We start from the raw sequence: 18,765 nt of genomic DNA, 5'->3' as shown, positions 1-18,765 counted from the left end.
ACCTACCTACTCCGCTTAACTACTATGGTTTCACACGATTTGTATATGAAAATTCTAGTTTTACTAAACATTGCGACGTGCAAATAATTCAGCTAATAATCTAATTAACCATACATACATCATATGCATATTACACTGACTTAGAAAATGTTCTCTTTTGATTGGTGGAAGTGATATAATGTTCGAAAGTGTTCTGCTCGCACCCCTTTGAACCTAATACTATGCTAAAGATGCAATTTAGCCAAGTGTTTCTGTAGAATAATTGTAGAAAATTATCAGTAAGCAAACAATAACAATAATCGGTGCATGGGTGATTGCTGGAATGCTTTCTACCACATGAACATCAGAACCTATTACATTTGAAAATAAAGACTAGAATGCGAAAAGTAGGGCCAAACACGTTTCATTATTCAATACTCTTTCAAGACGCTTTCTATTCCTCGTGTCTGTTGAAGGATACAACATATTTTGCTACTTGAAAGACGACTTCTGCAACTGGCAAAAAGTTACCCATTTTCGGTTAACAACCCACGGTTGCCATTGATTAGTTTTCAGATTATAAGCTAAACACAAAGCATCTGAAGTTTTATAACAACTCGCCTCAACCTTTCCGAAGCTTTAGTGTGCACATTGATAGATGTATGCAATTGTATAATTTTAGTTTAACGAACTCACACGTAACCACTGTTAAGTTCTATAATTATTAGGTTTCAACATGCTGGTCAACTAGTAGGCCAACAGAGTCGTATGTCATTTTAGCAAACTGAATTCAAATCAAACCTTCAAATAGAAATCCTCATGCCTATTGCTCACTGATACGACTTCCGTAAAGCGAGATAATTGTTTTTTTCAAGCGTTTCACGTCTCGTGCATTTGTGCGACAGCACCCTCCAATGAACTTTGCACCACACTCCACCCACTGGGGTATGTATGATTCAAGCGGTATGACATTCTCGGTACCATGCCAAGAAGCGGTAACGGGATCCCACTGTTCGCCTGAATTTGGATATACGATCATAGGTATACGATCGCAGCAACTACCAGCTTCCGACGAGGCTCCTCGTCGCTCGGTAACGGATCGTAGCAACGGTGTAACGTATTGCGGATGTGTGCAGTTAACGCCGATTGCCAACAAATTGGGATTGGCCAGTAACGCCGCTTTCGACCACAAATCAATGACTGTTTCGGCAAAGTTTTCCCCGTGTGCAATAGTGGTTCCGTCGCGACACTGGAACGATATCCAAAAACGTACGCCAGGATGTTCGGTTGTGAGTAGTTCTAATAACGCTTCCGCCTCCACCCTACAGGGAATGGTTTCGATCGCCAACGCATCCACCCCGGCAGCGACGACGGCATTGATTCGTGGTCGATGCCACTTTTGAAGACGGTTTGCTGGCACTTGATCAGCGTACGCCCCAGTGTACTCTGAGCCGTCGTGCAAGTGTGCTCCGTAGGGTCCAATCGATCCGACGATCCACGGAATCTTGTGGGATTTGTTCTCCTGCTTTTCAGCTATGTACCGGGTGCGAGCGAGCCGCGCCAGCTCGACGCTCGCCCGGATGAGCTTGAGCGATTCATCTTCGTTAAGATCAAGAAAATCCATGTATCCTTCGAGTGACGCCTGGTACGTGTTGGTCGTGATACAATCCGCACCGGCCTTGAGAAAGTCGAGATGCGTCTCCAGCACCGCACTTGGATTGGTTGCATTGAAACGGGACGTCCAGAGCGGATCGTTATCCACTTTTGGGCCGACATGTTCGGCCAGCTGCGTGCTAAAACCACCGTCAATTACAATCACCTTGCGCGAAGTGAGGGCCTTGAATGATTTTCCTCCCCCGCGCAGAGATGGGAGAGAAAATGGTGCCGAGCTGAATGGGTCGTCATCATCATCGGCAAGCATATCGGGAAGGTTTTCAGGCGAAAATTGGGCGGCCTGCTGAATGTTTGACAAAGTTGTGTTCGTAGCTAAAGCTTGGATGAGAGGAAGTGACGAGTGACGTGGTACCTCAGGCGGTGTCTTCAAGCTACCTTGACTTCCCTGCTGCCTTATCTTGTCAAACTCTTCTCCGAATATGTGATCCTCGGTCATCTGCGCAAACGGAGTAGGATCTCCAAAAGGATTCCAGTTCATTCCACTGCCTGCAATACCTGCAGAAGAATTCGATCTGGGTTGATGCAACTGAGGGTTGGAGCTAGCCGCAACTAGATTCGCTGGCCGCGTTTCAAGGGATGATGCTAGCGCCGTCGACGAAGCAATTGTATGTATATTATGTATGGAACCGTTCGAACCGTCGGTGGTGACAGTGTATGGCGCAGTTATTGCTGGATTCGCACTGGAAGTTTGTTGGTAATTATTAGTCGATTGCTCGTATGCTAAGAACTGACATGTTTCCGTTGCGAACGCTTTGTTGAAGGCAGATGTATCACTCACGTTGCGCCTATGACCGCTGACCAATTTCGGCGGGGCCAGGATGGAGCTCGTTCCTTCGACGGTGGCAGTCGATGCGGCACTACTGGTAGATAATGGCGGTACCGGATGACTGGGCGAATGCACCACAGACAACGAAGAGGACGACGAATGATTTGTCGAGACGATGTTGCTGCTCTCACCGTAAGGCATTTCTGGCTCTCGAAACGGATCTGGATAGGTTGTCTCAAAGAGGGTGGCTACTGGCACCGCTGGTTGCGCAGGATGGCTATAATCAGGCATAATAGTGGGATCAGTGCCTGCACCCGTTCCCGGTGTTGGTGGAAAATTGGCCGAAAATTTTGCAACAAATGCTTCCGGTGCTTCCGTTGGTCCTGTAGGTGCGCCACCGGGTGTCGGCGAAGATAGAATATTTTTTGGTGAAGGATTTGGTGGTAGGCCTAAGGAAAAGCTTGCGCCGGGAACAGTAGCAGCATTCGCCTGCGATGCCTTTGGTCTTTGTCGGGGTGCGACACTGGTACCTCCTTCGAGTGGCGCTTGCAAGGCAGGTTTTGCCGGTTTTGGCCCCGAGCCACTCATTGCCGCGCCTAATGGGACCGGAAATCGTTTAGTTTCCGACTCAAATGGTGGGACTACCAGCGTTTCTAAACCCGGAACCGAGCATTTGGTGAGATTGCGAACAGGATTCGCACGTCCAGCAATGCTGAAAGCTACATCACACACCTGATAAATGTTTGGACGTTTTTCTGGATCCGGTTCCAGCATGTATCGAATCAATTGGTGCAATTCTCGTGAATATTTCGAACCATCCGGGATGCAGAACTGGCCGCTTTGAATGGCCAATGCGCTCTCACCAAACGGAAGCGTGAAAAAGCAAATCTTGTAGAGTAGACATCCAAGTGCCCAAATGTCTGCCTTAACTGTAATATCCTGACCGCTGAAAAGATCGATCATTTCAGGCGCTCGGTATGACAGGGTAGTATACTTCTGGATCTCTTCCTCCACCATCGTACGGCCATGACTGTTTGGATTGAGGATGCGGCCGGTTGCTGAACCAAAATCACACAGCACATAGTGGCCCTGATCGTTCTGAAGAATATTTTCCACCTTAAGATCCCGATGGATTATGGGTGTCTGACACTGGTGCAGTCGGGCAACTGCTTCTGCTACGTCACAGAAAATTTGAAGCACTTCTTGTTCAGTGAATCCCGTTCCGAGACGAGCATTCATTAAAGCCAGCAAATTGGTCTTGCAGTACGGCATCAACAGTAGTATCTCGTGCACCCCGCCATTTCCTTTCGCGTTGATACTATGGTCAATGTAACCGATGATGTTTTTGTGGCCGCTCAGGTTGCTCGCTATCTTTATTTCTCGATTGCATACTCCAAGATCGTACTCATTGTTAACGTAGAGCCGTTTCAGGGCATAGCGTTCACCTTTCGATCCTTTGACTAGAAACACCACCGCAAATCCTCCCTCCGCCAGAACTTCCTCAACGGTCACTACGTTCTCTTTGCTCAGTTTGAAGGTTTTACCCACGAAACTGTTCGTCTCTCGGCTACTGGATGTCGGTGTTGGTTCGTTTTTTGTTTCAAACTTCGATATAAACTTTTTCATCCTTCCTATTGCTGGTGACCACTAAACGACGTCAAAATCTAAACTGGTATTCCGGACCGCCACTCGCACAATAATGAACACAGTGCACGCAAACCACAAGATTGGCGACAAGGTTACTGATGTTTGTAATGTTCGCCACGGCTAATGCACTCTAGTTTTTTCACGTTGAACCGGGCAGTTCGATCTACTTATTAGCCATTTTAAAGTGGTTTTCCTACCCTATTTCTGTTTCGCCGAACAGCAATTCACTTTGAGACCCTTATCACTGTTCCTTTGCTGCGAGCATGAATCATATAATAATCAATGGAGTTCTCCCATTCGCAGCGATATGATCCCGTATACTTTCTCGACTGTGGTAACGATGTTCACGTGCGCAATCGAATATCGTGTCGTTTGACAAATGTTGACCTATGCTTGATTTCGAAATGCTTTCCACTTGTCCATGCTCTTGATCTAGTTATTTTAGCAAGTCTGCCGGTTGAACGCGAATTGCTGCAACAAGCAGAAACTGAAAAATATCATTCGCTCTTTTCTTTATCTAGAGCACAAAGTCGAAGATGGATATTTTACGCTGCTTCTTCTTTATTTGTGTACACTTTTTGCACAATAATCTTGGCTGCTAGGACTTGCTTTGCTTTGGTGTCAGCCAAATATTTGGGTCCAGCTCAACGAAGTAGGCTGAACAGAGGCTCGAGAGAAATGGTTAGTTATCACAATTTTTCCGATCTCACATTCGGATTTCACAGCAAAGGTTCTCGTGGTAACGTATCGTTTGTCGCACTGTATTGAAGAAAAACGACGACCGACCAACACAACACACGTATGCGTATGCGTGTTGCAATAGAAACATCTACACGCGAGAGTTTCGTTTTTTTCTATATGCTCCGTTTTTGACAGCTCAGTGTCAATAGGACTCGTTCTGTTTACAATGTACAAACACCGCTGGGACGCATCGAAAAATTCGTTCCTTAGTGCTAACGATACAATGAGTAGTAAACATCCATGGAAGGCCCATGAAGAGCTAGTCTCTTCGCCTCTACTAACGGAGAAAAAGGCCAATACGAAGAAACCTCAGTTTAAACGACACAAAACAAACCAACGAAGGATTAGTAGGGTAAGGAATGGACGTGCTCTTGAATGGTTCGGGTGTATTTCAGGGAAGTTGAATTGTATTTCAGAAACTGGTCGGTTTACGCGTGACAGATTTGATGATCGAAAATTCTTCGGATGACGACTTCCAATTTGATGCCGAAAATGAGCGCTGCGCAGAGAAGGTTTCGCTTACTCAATCCCAGCCACCATTCATCAGTCCGGCTAAAGTGGCGATAGAAAATGGAAACTCATCGGATTCGGAATTAAAGCTATCGAAAGATGATGAAGACGTTACCCATCGACGGCCTGTTTCTTCTGCGTCTGAATCGGATGACTGCTTAGCAATTGACTGCAAGAAGAATCACGTGCCACATCTGCCTTTTGTTGGGACAATATGCAAGTATAAACGGCAAATTACGGTTGATTCGGATTCGGAACAGTCACCATCACCAGAAGACTTGCGTTCACGACCGCATTCGTCAAAAAACAAAAACGGCTCCTTATCGTTATACGTGCATTCGCGCTTAAAAAAGAGAAGTAAAGAAGCTCATAGAACGAAAATGGGAACATTTTCGACCACCCAATGGAATATCGAGGACGGGGACTCATCTACCGAAGAAGCTAATTGTGAGACTTACGACGGGTGCACCGCTTCAAATTTATTCATCATTGAAGACATTCAACCATCACTAGAGGTTAACTCTTCACAATTGTTATCGTGTCCCGATGGGAATGCTGTAGCATCGATACACGTAAATAAGCCATCGTCCGCTGAAAGATATCAAAAGAGCAGAAACATAGTCAATACGAGCTCTGCTGATGCAAATTTATTCAACATCGAAGAACTCTTACCGTCACCTGTTGAAAACTCTTCATCAACGTGTATCTCAACATCATTCTACAAAAATGAAATGACGTTATTCGAAAAACACACAAAAGGAAAATATCGGAAAGGTTCGCCTCTTAACATGCTAGCAGCGGTGTTGAGAGAGAAAACGTCGGTTCAGAGGGTTTGGTTTCATGAAATGCTCTCGGGTATCGCGCAACCAAAGCTAGTAACACTGGAATCCGTTGAACGCTGCTACGGGCGAGTAATGCTTCACTTTTACACAACCACTGACAAGGACGATTGCCGACGAGTTGAAAACATAGTTGTTTTGAATTCCGGGAATAAGCAGCTGGAAACACTTGAAGCCGGAATGAAGATTGCATTGGAATTGGACGAACAAAATCTTCCCCTTCAAATTTCTCGGTATCGAATAATTCATCTTGGAGTGATCAAACTGTGTCCTGCAATTTTGTTGTCCTGCAACAAATAAAACCAAACAAAATACTTTCTCGCCTGACTTTTTTATTCTCTCGCTTCACTTCAGTATGCAGCACACATTTTTCGTTTTAATTTCTCCGCTTGTAGGTTTCAGAGCCAATGCTTAGCACAGCTCACAAGGGGTACTTTTGTTGGCAAACTTAAGATGTAGTTTCCATCGCTGAGGTGGCAGCTGTTTCCTCAGTGTACTTGCCCTTGTCCTTATTCAGCGCCGCCAGACGTCCCTTGGCTCGGCGATCCAGGATCTTCTTGCGATCTTTGTCCATCTTCAGCTTAACGATGAGACACTTTGAGGGGTGCACACCGACGAAAACGTTACTGCCGTTTGCCTTCTCGCGCTGAATACGCTCGATGTACACAACGAACTTCTTACGGTACACTTGCGTCACCTTGCCAAGCTGGTTGCCCTTATAATGGCCACGTACAACCTGAACTTCGTCATCCTTGCGGATCGGCATCGAACGCACATTATACTTTGTGCGAAGTTCCTTTGACAACGGGGCCGACATAAGCTTCCTACGGATATGCGACGGTGCTTGGAAGTGGCGTTTGCGGCTCTTACGTCGCGAAGAGGAAACGTGTTTGTTCAGCTTCATTATTTGGCCGCAGCTGAAACAAATGAAACGCACAATATGTTTGGTTACTTTGCATTATTTCCGGCATTGTTACGACTCGAATACTCTTTATTTTGTACACTACTTACAACTCAAAAACTCGTACACCCGAAAAACGCGTGCTTCACGTAGTCCAAGATGTCGGAAGGAAAGAGCAAACGTGACAAGCTGTCAGACTAAGTGATGGCAGTCAAGAACGATATGCACCAACACTTTTGACATCGCTGTCGAAATCAAGGGTTACACACTTGTACGAAAATTTGGACTTTATTTTTGGGTCAAGATAGTTCAAATGTATTGTTAGAATTAGACAAAAACTAAGAAAAATGTTGCAATAATGACTGAACTGTACGAAAAGTGCAGACGGAAGACTATGCCTTTCGTGAAAATTATAAAACGTGGAAAACAAATAAAGTATTGGTTAAAATATTGTAGGGAAGACTAGATTACCCTGTACTTTGTATAACCTTTTGATCTGGAATTGTTTTCATATTGGACCTTACTAACGCTTCTTCACATAACGCTAACGAATTACGCTTGCTAGAATAGTATTGTTTGATTATCAAACACTTAAAAATTCGTGAATATGGAGCATGTTTGCATTCAGATATTCCTTAAAAAAATCTTTACCTTTTTATTTGAAAAGAGCACACAAGCTCGAAAAAAAGAACAACGAAAAAGAACTGGAAACAGCAGGTTGAAATACAGAATCTTATCAGCATGCTAGCAAGCAAGCAAAACCTGATGAACAATTACTACGAGTATAAAATTGACTAGTACTAGCATATCTATATATATAGAAGAAAGTTCTGAAGATGTCATTTCACTTATAACTCAAGAACGGCTGAACCGATTTGGCTGAAAATTGGTGGGGAGGTAGCTTAGAACTGAACTGAAGAAGCTGATTTGTATCGAGCAGCGTTTCGATACGATTGCATCGCTAACATCGTTAGCGTTAATAGCATAACAGTGTTCGCATTGGAAGTTCTCATTCCGAGGATCCCGATGAGTTTAAAAAACTTCAATTTCCGATTTGTCTTGCATTCACTATGGCCATTAACAAACCACAAGGCCAATCATTGAAAGTTTGTGTATGAATTTGGAAAACCAATGTTTTTTCCCCATGGTCAATTATATGTGGGATGTTCACGGGTCGGAAAAATATCTGCGATGTTTGTTCTTGCGCCTGATAATAAAAAATGTAGTGTATCACAAGGTGCTTAACTGAAGCAAAAAGAAAGCCTAGAAAAGCATGTTAATGTTAATCAATGTTAATCTTTGATGTTCTCTGTAACAGTTTGTTTTACGGACGGGGTTGTTGGTGATGCGCCAACCCCCTGTCACGCTGGTATCGGGAATCGAAACCATGGCCCGTTGTGTGACAGCGGCGAGCGTTACCGACTGCTCTATCACCGGGGGCCATTGCCTTTGGGGCGGAACAAAGTTCGCCGGGTCTGCTAGTGGCAAAGATTTCACATTTTTATACTCTGCATTACCACAGCGACCAGTACTGGCGAGGAGATTTCACATTTTTATACTCTGCATTACCACAGCGACCAGTACTGGCGAGGACACCAATAGAGGTTCTTTCGTATGTGAAAAACAGTATTAAACAAATTCAGCTAGCAAACACTATTTTCACTCCTTTATAACGAAACATTTCGGTAATAATTTCCTTAAATAAAGAGGTTTTCTTTTCGCCAGTTTATTTACTTTGCTACCAACTGTAAATTGTGTATCACTATTTTTACATTCCAAAGGTAAAAGCAAGCAGCAAATTGTTAGCGCTCATTTATAATTATTATGTTTCATGATCAGTGGAGTGTTTATTTTAGATTAGTGCATCAATAGATTTCGTGCTGTTCAAACTTGAAACACTTCTAAACAAATTTCTTAAGTTTCTAAAATAATTACTGAGGTTGCCATTTTCTATAGCCAACAGGATAATTACCGGTGACGAAGAGTAGTAACCTTTTTTACTATGAGCTGTTATTCATAAATTGTAAATGTATCACTGTGAGGAAAAACTCAAGAAACGAGAGTAACTAGGAATACGTCGTAAAACTTCAGGGCAATCAACCAATATCAAATGAACCAGTTTAAACATCGTCAAACAGTCCCTTAGGTTTGCTAGGACGTCCTCCACCTGTCGTGCGGTTTTTATGATGTTCATCGTCGTAGGCTGTTCCGTACCCTTTAAATCCTACGGCAACGCCTGTACTTACTCCGAATCTTTCATTGATTTCATTCGACAACGATAAGCTGAGGTCATCCATACCACGCATTCCAGTTACGGTACTATAATCCAGGCGATCACTATGACCGACTAGATCGTCGTTCGGTCCCATCGTGTTGAGCTTTTGGGTTTTATTTTTCGATAGCATACTGCCTGGGCTGCCGGATCCATTGGTAACGCCAACGTTCGCAGCATTGCTAGCTTGGGCTCCTCCATCTCTAGTCATCTGCCCTAGAATATTATCCCGTCTCCGAACTAATGCATCCTCAGCACGCTGCCGTTTGCGCTTCTCGCGGGAAATCAGATCCTTTCCTTCTGCGACAAGCTCGAAGGCTATCGTTTCGTTAAGCATGAATTGCTGGAAACCGAAAGCATTCAGCGCTCGGCTACCGAGTGAAAACCAGGTCGCCAAACAGAATGCTAGCATTACCATTGGAAAGTAGATGTTAAATCCATCCGAAATAATTCCGAGAACGTCCATGTGGCCCATTATTTGCGTATAGTGCGTTTCTAACACTCTCTCTTTGATAATGTGAGAATCCATGTGGATCATACCGAGAAAGTTTAAACACATCGGAGGTGTGAGTCGGCAAAGGAGCATTCCGCTAAAGATTAAGCTGTATTCATTCGTTTGATGGTGAGCTGCCAGATAGTAGAGATTTAGAAACTTAATGCGAAACACAGTAGAGTAGGCACAGTAGCAAAGGTAGCAAAGAGTAAGCATTGAGAACAGCTCAATCGTAACAAAATCATAGCTGCCCTTAGCAGCAATTAATATGTTGGCAAAAATCGAAAGGACGGGTTTGCGATTAAAAAATGTTAGCTCACTCCAGACGACAGTAAACGAAAGAAAAGCAGTAATAATAGCTAGCACTTTCAGAAAGGGTGCCTTTATAACGCACTCCCAGTACCATTCGAGTTGTGGGCTGTATAGAAAACGGGCCAGTCCACTGCGCTGCTTCGGAAAACTGCTAACAAACTTATGATGCAACGACAACGCCTGTACCGCAACATCTTCCAAGTGCATAACTCTGCTAACTTGAACGCTCCATAGCGCTTCTGTACGTTGGAGTGTTTGGAGTGATTTTATCACCTGGCGATGCAAGCGCACGAGTGCTTTTTCCGATGGCACCGCCATCGGTGATGCATCTTCTCGGGTAATACGATTTGCACGCTCCATAAGTTCCGTCGGTGCTTTGCGAATAATGGTTTCCAATGCTGGCCGTAAGGCGTGTCGCGCGGGGACGGCTCGGTTAGCGGATTGTAAACTCTCTAGCACATCGTCTACGTTCTCTTCAGCTTCCGCCTTTTCAGAGCTTAACTTGGAAAGCTTAAAGTAGGCGTACTGCAGTGCAAACCCCGGTTTCGAGTTGTTCCACAGACTACGTGGCACTTCGACCAGAGCGTAACCGAGCAGCAATACGAGTAGGAATAGACCCCACGTATTGGAGGCGGATGACGCGATTGCTTTTAGTTTTTGCCAGTCCAGTGAGATGCCTGGTTGCACTGCCAGATAGATCAATAGTATGCCGCAGATAAACAGATATGTTCCGTAATAGATAGCGTTATCGACCAGTGCTGAACGTAGTTTACCCTTGATCGTAAAGTCTCCCGCTTTGAGGTAAGACTGCATCAGTGGCATGATTAGCCACGTGAGAAATTGTGAGGACCAATAGATGATACGCCATAGGTTCGGGAAAACACTCTCTTCCACCATTCCCCACGGTCGTTGACAGATTGCGTTGGGATTATTGTTGCTCGATCCATTGCTCGTTATGTTATGCTCCTGTAGACACTGCCGATATACAGTCTGGATTTTCGAATAAAGTCAAATATCAGCACCATCCTTAAGGAGTGCATTTGCTTAGCTTACTTACCGAAGTTACATCTAACGGAATAGTAAAAACTATCAAAAAGGAAAAACTCCACGCCGTTAGCACAGAGAAAGTCACAACTGGATGCTGTCGCTGGATACAGCCGTAGCGGTACAGTGATATCGATGCCAACAGTAATGCCAAGCAGATGGAAAATACTAGCAAATATCCCATTTTACCGACACTGACCGGTGGACACTTTAAAACTCGCTGTTGCTTTTGTTGCCCGCGGTACAGGCTCGCGTTTTTTGCAGCTGACACTGCGCTTCTTGGTGAATCCTTTCCAACTTTTCCAAGCTGAACGATTTCAACGGGAGTAGTCTCGGTTTGCAGAGTTGAAGCTCTTGCTTCTTTTCGTAGAACAATTTACCGCTGGTAGGTAAAATCAACGTGATTGGTTGTTGGTGCTTTGATGTTTCCGCGTTGACCGGTGACGAAAATGGTTCAGCTGCCGTCGCTGTGTTGACCGGCAGGGACATTGCAAAACATTGTCTGCCGTTTGCTATGCCTCAAGCTGATGGCTAAACACAGATAAGACGAAAAAGTGGAGTAGGGTTTCTCACGGAAAGGAAGAGAGTTGGCAATGGTTATCGATTTTTCTACTTACAGCACAAGTACAGTCGTGTTTACGCCTGCGTTTCTTTAAATGAGACCACAGCTAAGAAACATAAAAAAATCGTAAGAATTGTCACTTGGCAAGAAGTTAGCTGAGTAATTTACACATTTTACCTAACTTAACAATAGCAAACATACGGATAAAGGATCTAATTCTTACTACCTGTCCGATGATGTTTTGGAACAAGTTAGGTTTTCATTATATAGTGTTAAAGAGACGGTTTCAAAACTTTACATATGGTTATAGCAATGTTTCAAAGGGAACATCGTGTTTGACGTTCCAAACAAGGAATATAAACGAACCAACACCAGTTGTCATCATGGCAAGGGCTACATTAGAAGCTTAAACAGGATATTTTCAGATTCAGAAAAGACAACTGATCTGTAAAGGTGTACGAATCCACTGGGCTCCGTCTTGGGCGAATGGTTAATAATACTAAATTTAGAGGGGCAGGGTGGGGCAACGCGGTCCTCAAGGGTCCTAATACAAGTAGGGACCTAAAATATTATCCTTACGTGGGCGTGACAGCGAGTTTGGCGCGGAGCCAACCACTCTGCCCAATAAAACTAACAGAAGATTAACAGACACGCGAATTAACGAGGACCTACCCAAGCAACGGACATAGAACAATGATTGTTATTATGAACTAGGCTCTTGGAACGCACACAATCTGGGAAAAGCGATAGCGATAAGCGTTTCAGTTCAACTCAAATGTCGATCAGATTTCCATGCGAAAGATCCATCTAACGATGACTAACCAGAGCAAAATTGTACGAATAGTTTCGGAATACTTGTCAGACTTAATAGAGTGATCGTAATCAACGTCGCAGGGCAGGTGGATCGTAAACTCTGCAATCACTCCCGGTTTATATTGTCTCCTTTTCAAACAAACTGATTGATGTAGCTCAACCTGGAATTGGAATGTAGCGACCTACATGTGCTGAGAATTAGTACGTGACTGAATCATTCCATTCGTCAGTATATACGTGAATCAACTGCTATCGCAGTTGACAGTTGCTTTCGCGAAGCGCAAGGCGACCGGACGTTTTTAACCATTCAAAATAAAGCAAGTTCAGTAATTCCTACTTGGTGAACACGCCGGTGATCGCAACGAGAGCTATGGGCGACTCGCTGCAGCGACGCTTACACGAAGCATCGACGCCATCAGCGATCCCTGGATTCCGATTCCGGTGGTGGACGTCGAGCACATCGAGGGGTTTTTCATGGCTGTCGAATATTGGTTTGCAGCCAGCGACATACCACCAGCTGCTGACCTGCGCTTCAATTTGGCAATGACACAAGTTCCCCAGAAAACGCTTCTGGAGCTGAGGGAAAGCTTTTGCGAGCTCCCCGCCCAAGGAAAGTATGAATACGCAAAAAAGGTTCTGATCGACCACTTTTCCGAGAGGCAGCAACGATGTATGTGCCGCGTGCTGTCAGAGATGTCGCTAGGCGATCAGCGACCCTCGCAGCTATACAATGACATGAAGCGAGTATCGCAAGGGTCACTGAAAGACGCACTCCTCCTAGGCGTCTGGGCTGCTGCCGCCTGGAATACAGCAGCTGGTCATCAAGAATACTGGTGCTACCTCCTATAAATTGGTCATCGCTGACGCTGTCTTGGAGGCACAACGCTGGCGTCCAGTGGACCTCGTTGACACGTAGAGGCACGTTGCTGCGTCATCAAAACACGCGTGTGCCAGCCATGAAGAAGCACTCTTCGAGGACTTACGAAGTCTTCGGGGAGAATTGGATCAGTGGAAGTTCGGGCAACGACGAGCAAGAACACCGAATCGTCATCGCTTGGGTTCGGGGTCGCGGAAGCGTGGCAGTCTGGACTGACGTTACGATGATCCAGGACACGTGTTGGTACCACAAACGGTATGGGGAACGGGCGACACGTTGCTGCCTAAGTTCGCGGTAAACAATACAACATCCCACTAGGTACGCGAGTTTGGAGAGGGAACTCGAGAGAACAACGCCCGTTTCCACGCCGCGCCCCGACTCTGCATCACTGATCAGACGAACGTTACTAATTATCGGATCGTTTGGTTGTGTTTAACCACTTCTCCCGATCATGAAGTTAAATAAAAGGCCAAGGTTTTAAAGGCCCTGGTACCCTGATTGGCAACCGGTATTGGAATTAAAAGTAGAGTTAGAAAGAGACGAATGTTAGGCCACTATAGCTCAAAGTCTCTATAATACAAAAGAAAAAAAGAAAATAAAGTTAAATAAAGGAAGCTCAGTAATTCCTACAGGGATTCGGTCTATGATTAACTCGGTCTCCTACCTCGATTTTTTTGTTTTAATTATTCATTCAATTATTTCAACCGACCTTTCAACCTATTCAATTATAGTTGAACATTGAGCTTGGCGGTTGAAGTATCGGGATAAGTACCTTAGAAAGACAATTGTGCAATACTGAACTCAATCACAATTACGAATTTATTATATGCGGAATATATACATGTTATATTCGTCAGTGAAATTTAATATGCTGTCAATTTTCATTTATATATGTTGCTAAATGTTGAATGACACTTAAAAAATCGGATTGCTTTTTTTCGATTTTAAAAGAACATTGACCTACTTGTAGTTATTTTCATCTGAGACTTATTCTTCGTGGCAATTGGCACACATCGTTTCGTTGGTGGTTGATTTAAATTTGCTTACAACTCTGTCTAATGGAATGGACATGTTGTAAGAGAAGGAACCCCAAAACGGTATTCTATCTAATATGCAGCACGTGCGATAATCTGGAACAGCTTAGCCTTATGTTTTTAAATAGACATGCGTTTCAAACTAATGGTACTCGTAATAATATCTGCTGGATGATATCCTTGGTTTAATAAAAATTCATGTTCATGGGTTGTCAAACTGTTGCCTCCCAAGCACGTACATGAACATACAGAGGTATCTTCTTCAATTTCCGAACAGTAGTTCAAATTGGCACAGGAAAGTAGTTTACCGGTAGATTCATATGTCGTGAGACCGTCCACTGAAGATTGCATTTCTGCTTCTTCACGTCGTATGTCTTCCGCGTTCCTGAAATGAAGACAATTTTCCAGTAATACTGCCGGTAGCGGATGGCATTTTGGAACTCAGATAGTCATACGCACATGGTCATGAATCTTAGCACCAAGAGATTGATACTAGCAGCGACGACCGCCAATCCAAAAAGTATGAACACCAAACTTAGTGCAACGTAGCCCGGTTTGTTAATCAACGCTTGATCATTCTGGAGTGCAACATAATCACCAAAGCCTATCGTAGTGAGTGTCACGAAGCAGTAGTAAAAACTGTCGAAATAGCTCCACCCTTCGTAACGTGAAAACACAGCCGCTCCGGTAGTAATAATGACCGACGAAAGTAATCCCGTTGCGACCATCAGATTCATTTCCGTTGCCTCCGTGTGGTTGCAGCGCAGATATCTTTTCGCACGGCGTATTACAACAGACGCAAACTTGTTCAAACGTTCACCGATGCTTTGAAACATCACGAGCCCCAGCGGAATTCCGACCATGGCGTAAGCCATGCAAAAAGCCTTGCCTCCTACTGTAACTGGCGTAGAGTGACCGTAACCGATCATCGCTAGAACGACGGTGGCAAAATAGAATGCGCCGGCAAACTTCCACTGGGGTCCCGCTTTGTGTGGTTTATTCTCCGTAATTACAATTTCGATCATATGATAGTCTTCCGGGGTAATATTGTATTTGGCAACAAAGTTTGCTTTTACACCTGAAAAAGCCGACAAAAATCATGCGGTGTGCGGTTGACAATAACTTACTTTATACAATTTACAGAACTTACTTTTTAAAAACTCCCATCTTCTAGCTTCGGTTTCCGATTCTAGTGCATCAAACACGGCGGCACCAATTAGTAAATAGGTAAAAGTACATACCACCAATGAAAGGGTACGAATATTTTGGCGCTTCATTTCAGCTTCTGACTACGACCGGGGGCTTTTAAAAACCATGCCCTGCATGAAATTTAGATCGTTATTTCGAAGCCAGAATTAATTTACGTGTAATTCTGAGGGCGTTATCAGATTTTTCTGCAAACTTAGTGACTCGTTCTCCACATCAGACTCCATGAGTTTGCTAAAGAGTTCAACTACTTGTTCCAGGGTGAAACACGGTCAAATCTATTCGTGAAATCATAAGAGTAATGAATTTGCAAAGTTATGAACGTTTTCAAAGCATAATGTTGTGGAAAACACTTAACGTTAAATATTGAACTTATCTGGAAGAGGAAATATGTCACTCGTCTAACATTTTCTTTTACGATTTCTGACAGATATTCTTCATCATTGCATCTGCGCACTGGAAAGATATGAACTTAATGAACGATTGAAGATTGGGCATATTACTATACTTCGTCTACGAACAGTGGAAAAAGATAAAATGAAAAAAAGATAAATAACTGTGATCCATTTGTTTAGATAAAACATTAGCGTATTGTAATTTTGGTCGTGAGTTTTGTAGAACAACACACAAAGACAGCAAGAACATCACAAGAAAACATTACTCCGATTGGTCGTTCTTTTTCCAAAGGATCGAACAACGGATTTATTGGATCTCTTATCTTTGAATTCAACTCATCATAAGTAGGGTTTCATCCTCTCTCAGGCGGATTATTGTCGGAAGGGTGACAATGACGATCGGTGAACAACCTTCGAACATCTTTGTTCGCTTGATGTTATCTTGACATTGCAAATGATAATACATTTAAAGCAACGCGATTGAAGTGTACTCAGACAAAACCTTAGTATTTTGTTAAATTTATTTAGTGATGATAAAACTTGTTACTAAAGAGTTTTCGCATCTAAGACAAAAATTATCACAATACAAATATCCTTTTCCTCTGGCCAACTAACCCTTTAAACGCGTCCGCCATAATGCCTAGCAACAAAGCCTTTCCTCGCTGGTTGATGGTACTTGGGAGTTTATTGAAATTCTAAATCATTACAAAGGCCCGCGACATTCAACATGAAACGTGGGTTCAGTTTTATGATTTACATGTTTTGTTTGTCGAAGAGGAATTCACCCAGATGGGGGTTCGTGTTCAACATTTTGCGCAACATTGCGATCTTTCCGGCCAGTTCGCGCTGTCCTTCGTGTTGTTCGTCCAGGAACTCGCCAGTCAGATAGTCCACCAAATGGTAATCGTTATGATCTTCTTCACACGTCTTAATCAGTTCGCGAATGCTCTTTGTTACTTCCTGTTCCTTCGATAGAGCGGCTTGAAGGGCGGTTAGGGCCACTGACCCATCGGTAGGTTCCGGGCGCTGAAGTTTGCCCTGTTGGTGATAAAATGTATAGGACATAGTACGAGGGCAAATTTTGCATCCTCCAAGCCAAAAGAAATTAAATACGTACGAAATGTAGATTGAATGTACTGGGTTCGATCGGCTTTTGTCCGCGCATCAGGGCGTACTCAACCAATTTAATACCATGCTCTCGTTCTTCGGCAGCGGCATTGAAGAAGAATTTTTCAAATCCAGGAAGGTTGACTTGGTACTGGGCAAAGTAAGCCGCATACTGCATGTAAAAGAGCGCTGCGTCGAATTCCTTGTTGATCTGATCATGCAGTTTGGCCGTGCAGCTCCTGTTCATGTAGTTCCACTGATCAGTGGCTGTAGTAAGAGATAGAATACAAAAGAGTTGAATAAAAAAGGATCGCAGGCGGGACTTAATTAGCCAATCACAACTAAAAAGAAGCAAATTTTTGGCGGTAGACATCATGTACAAAGCTTGCTTAAGCGTGAACAAGTCGAAAGAGAAGCACGGTTTGAATGCGTAATTGAAATACAATAGGGAACACATGTGGTTTGAGACCGGATTCCTCCCATGCGAGATTGAGCTGGCTCCCTCGGACTTTGTTATCGCAGCAGGATACCGTCTGGTCGTTGCAGTTTTTCTTTCCACAGCTATTCCTCGAATTATCAGCTCAACATGAGTTCCTGGTTTTGAGTTCGTTGAGACACCTTGGGTAAATCATAACAAAGCCTCAATCTGTGAGGGCTTTGAACGAACGCACACGCACAAAGCTTGATAGTGTTTGTAACACCGTGTACCGGGAGACTCTTAACCAAGTGTACGAATAATCGATTTCTCTAGAAAGGGCTCAGGAAGGACTTGCTATTGCGTCGTGTTTTAAATGCTCTGTCCTGTTTTCAGTGCCAAATGTGCTAGTTTGAAATAATTTGTACGCTGTATAAAAAACATTGATTATAACACTCACTTGATGCAGCATCCGAATCTGTCAGTTGTGCAGAAGCTTGCTCCTGATGCATGACAACAGCCGCAAACATCAGCGCGACGATTCCGAAAAATATCGACTTCATCATCTCGTTTTAGTATTCTCACGGCTTCAGACACTAAGATTAAGTTAAGCAAATCGAATCGGTTAGCAAAGTTTATTCATATGCATAGCAAATTCGACAGGAGCGAAGGTAAATCACTTTGTAGTGAGAATTGTTTTCGCATATTACACTCACAGAAACTGGACAGACCAAATCGTTTGATATATGAAAGTTGTCAGCCTTTATACGCACTGGCACAGAAGGTGACACTTCAACAGGACGAATCGCGAAGGCGATATGCTAAGAACGGATTTTCTTACAAAACAATTGATTCGTACAGAAGCGCTTTAGTTCTGGCTGGAAGAAACCACTGTTCACCCGATGCACGTTTTACTGCGATTGCTGAACTCACAATTTAAGACTGGTCATTTATTGATGCTCGAAGCTCCACTCATACGTACACACTGATAAGAACCGTGAGTTCCAACTAGCAAATGGTTACATGGATGATGATCAGCAAATGGTTGTCGCTGGGTTGAAATAGATTAATTATTTTGCGCACGTTCCTCCCAAATCGGAAGACCAAACAATCGAATCTAGATCACGAACCTTGTACTTTACACGTAGCTTAAGATATTGATCGGTGATCAAGAATTG

The 18,765-nt window shown here is 43.7% G+C and overlaps 7 protein-coding genes across 11 annotated transcripts; 1 reads left to right on the top strand and 6 right to left on the bottom strand.

Moving 5' to 3' along the window:
- Positions 1-47: 47 nt before the first annotated feature.
- LOC131208205 (AP2-associated protein kinase 1) lies at positions 48-4,045 on the bottom strand. The gene is made up of 2 exons (XM_058200857.1): positions 2,734-4,045; positions 48-2,679 (listed from the first exon to the last, which is right to left on the bottom strand). Exons 1-2 carry the CDS (start codon positions 4,043-4,045, stop codon positions 803-805), a joined length of 3,189 nt encoding a protein of 1,062 aa, XP_058056840.1. The 3' UTR covers positions 48-802.
- A 944-nt stretch (positions 4,046-4,989) lies between these two features.
- On the top strand, positions 4,990-6,456 carry LOC131212611 (uncharacterized). Its single transcript, XM_058206541.1, has 2 exons — positions 4,990-5,159; positions 5,224-6,456. The coding sequence occupies exons 1-2, from the start codon at positions 5,031-5,033 to the stop codon at positions 6,454-6,456; spliced, it is 1,362 nt and encodes a 453-aa protein (XP_058062524.1). The 5' UTR covers positions 4,990-5,030.
- Positions 6,457-6,468: 12 nt separating this feature from the next.
- LOC131212610 (large ribosomal subunit protein uL24) lies at positions 6,469-7,260 on the bottom strand. Its single transcript, XM_058206540.1, has 2 exons — positions 7,168-7,260; positions 6,469-7,073 (listed from the first exon to the last, which is right to left on the bottom strand). Exon 2 carries the CDS (start codon positions 7,058-7,060, stop codon positions 6,605-6,607), a length of 456 nt encoding a protein of 151 aa, XP_058062523.1. The 5' UTR covers positions 7,061-7,073; positions 7,168-7,260; the 3' UTR covers positions 6,469-6,604.
- A 1,515-nt stretch (positions 7,261-8,775) lies between these two features.
- LOC131208425 (LMBR1 domain-containing protein 2 homolog) lies at positions 8,776-11,362 on the bottom strand. The gene is made up of 2 exons (XM_058201171.1): positions 11,192-11,362; positions 8,776-11,124 (listed from the first exon to the last, which is right to left on the bottom strand). The coding sequence occupies exons 1-2, from the start codon at positions 11,360-11,362 to the stop codon at positions 9,178-9,180; spliced, it is 2,118 nt and encodes a 705-aa protein (XP_058057154.1). The 3' UTR covers positions 8,776-9,177.
- Positions 11,363-11,388: 26 nt separating this feature from the next.
- Positions 11,389-12,002, bottom strand: LOC131208426 (BBSome-interacting protein 1). Of its 3 annotated transcripts, none has more exons than XM_058201172.1 (3): positions 11,918-12,002; positions 11,796-11,846; positions 11,389-11,709 (listed from the first exon to the last, which is right to left on the bottom strand). In XM_058201172.1, exon 3 carries the CDS (start codon positions 11,665-11,667, stop codon positions 11,389-11,391), a length of 279 nt encoding a protein of 92 aa, XP_058057155.1. In that variant the 5' UTR covers positions 11,668-11,709; positions 11,796-11,846; positions 11,918-12,002. The 3 variants fall into 3 exon arrangements, with proteins under 3 accessions (XP_058057155.1, XP_058057157.1, XP_058057156.1); XM_058201174.1 differs by having other exon boundaries at positions 11,967-11,983; XM_058201173.1 differs by having other exon boundaries at positions 11,942-11,973.
- A 2,223-nt stretch (positions 12,003-14,225) lies between these two features.
- LOC131209080 (potassium channel subfamily K member 9) lies at positions 14,226-16,076 on the bottom strand. Its single transcript, XM_058202062.1, has 4 exons — positions 16,029-16,076; positions 15,615-15,948; positions 14,924-15,542; positions 14,226-14,849 (listed from the first exon to the last, which is right to left on the bottom strand). The coding sequence occupies exons 2-4, from the start codon at positions 15,739-15,741 to the stop codon at positions 14,585-14,587; spliced, it is 1,011 nt and encodes a 336-aa protein (XP_058058045.1). The 5' UTR covers positions 15,742-15,948; positions 16,029-16,076; the 3' UTR covers positions 14,226-14,584.
- Positions 16,077-16,727: 651 nt separating this feature from the next.
- LOC131211476 (ferritin heavy chain) lies at positions 16,728-18,680 on the bottom strand. 3 transcript variants are annotated; one of them, XM_058204958.1, is made up of 4 exons: positions 18,521-18,680; positions 18,048-18,183; positions 17,183-17,439; positions 16,728-17,103 (listed from the first exon to the last, which is right to left on the bottom strand). In XM_058204958.1, the coding sequence occupies exons 2-4, from the start codon at positions 18,151-18,153 to the stop codon at positions 16,819-16,821; spliced, it is 648 nt and encodes a 215-aa protein (XP_058060941.1). In that variant the 5' UTR covers positions 18,154-18,183; positions 18,521-18,680; the 3' UTR covers positions 16,728-16,818. The 3 variants fall into 3 exon arrangements, with proteins under 3 accessions (XP_058060941.1, XP_058060939.1, XP_058060940.1); XM_058204956.1 differs by lacking the exon at positions 18,521-18,680 and adding an exon at positions 18,304-18,505; XM_058204957.1 differs by lacking the exon at positions 18,521-18,680 and adding an exon at positions 18,447-18,504.
- Between the last annotated feature and the right edge of the window lie 85 nt (positions 18,681-18,765).

This window comes from Anopheles bellator, chromosome 2 (genome assembly GCF_943735745.2).
Source record: "Anopheles bellator chromosome 2, idAnoBellAS_SP24_06.2, whole genome shotgun sequence".
NCBI classification, from domain to species: domain Eukaryota; kingdom Metazoa; phylum Arthropoda; class Insecta; order Diptera; family Culicidae; genus Anopheles; species Anopheles bellator.
The sequence above is the reverse complement of the archived record's forward strand: the minus strand, read 5'-3'. Positions and strand labels throughout refer to the sequence as shown.

Coding starts and splice junctions, on each gene's coding strand:
- LOC131211476 (XM_058204958.1), bottom strand. CDS start 18,153: ATGATGAAGTCGATATTTTTCGGAATCGTCGCGCTGATGTTTGCGGCT. Junction 17,440..18,047: donor AGATTCGGATGCTGCATCAA/GTGAGTGTTATA, acceptor CTCTTACTACAG/CCACTGATCAGTGGAACTAC. Junction 17,104..17,182: donor GTACATTCAATCTACATTTC/GTACGTATTTAA, acceptor TATCACCAACAG/GGCAAACTTCAGCGCCCGGA.
- LOC131212610 (XM_058206540.1), bottom strand. CDS start 7,060: ATGAAGCTGAACAAACACGTTTCCTCTTCGCGACGTAAGAGCCGCAAA.
- LOC131209080 (XM_058202062.1), bottom strand. CDS start 15,741: ATGAAGCGCCAAAATATTCGTACCCTTTCATTGGTGGTATGTACTTTT. Junction 15,543..15,614: donor AAGATGGGAGTTTTTAAAAA/GTAAGTTCTGTA, acceptor CGGCTTTTTCAG/GTGTAAAAGCAAACTTTGTT. Junction 14,850..14,923: donor GTGCTAAGATTCATGACCAT/GTGCGTATGACT, acceptor TCTTCATTTCAG/GAACGCGGAAGACATACGAC.
- LOC131212611 (XM_058206541.1), top strand. CDS start 5,031: ATGAGTAGTAAACATCCATGGAAGGCCCATGAAGAGCTAGTCTCTTCG. Junction 5,160..5,223: donor ACCAACGAAGGATTAGTAGG/GTAAGGAATGGA, acceptor ATTGTATTTCAG/AAACTGGTCGGTTTACGCGT.
- LOC131208205 (XM_058200857.1), bottom strand. CDS start 4,045: ATGAAAAAGTTTATATCGAAGTTTGAAACAAAAAACGAACCAACACCG. Junction 2,680..2,733: donor TCCACCAACACCGGGAACGG/GTGCAGGCACTG, acceptor CTGCGCAACCAG/CGGTGCCAGTAGCCACCCTC.
- LOC131208425 (XM_058201171.1), bottom strand. CDS start 11,362: ATGGGATATTTGCTAGTATTTTCCATCTGCTTGGCATTACTGTTGGCA. Junction 11,125..11,191: donor TTCCGTTAGATGTAACTTCG/GTAAGTAAGCTA, acceptor TCGAAAATCCAG/ACTGTATATCGGCAGTGTCT.
- LOC131208426 (XM_058201172.1), bottom strand. CDS start 11,667: ATGTCCCTGCCGGTCAACACAGCGACGGCAGCTGAACCATTTTCGTCA.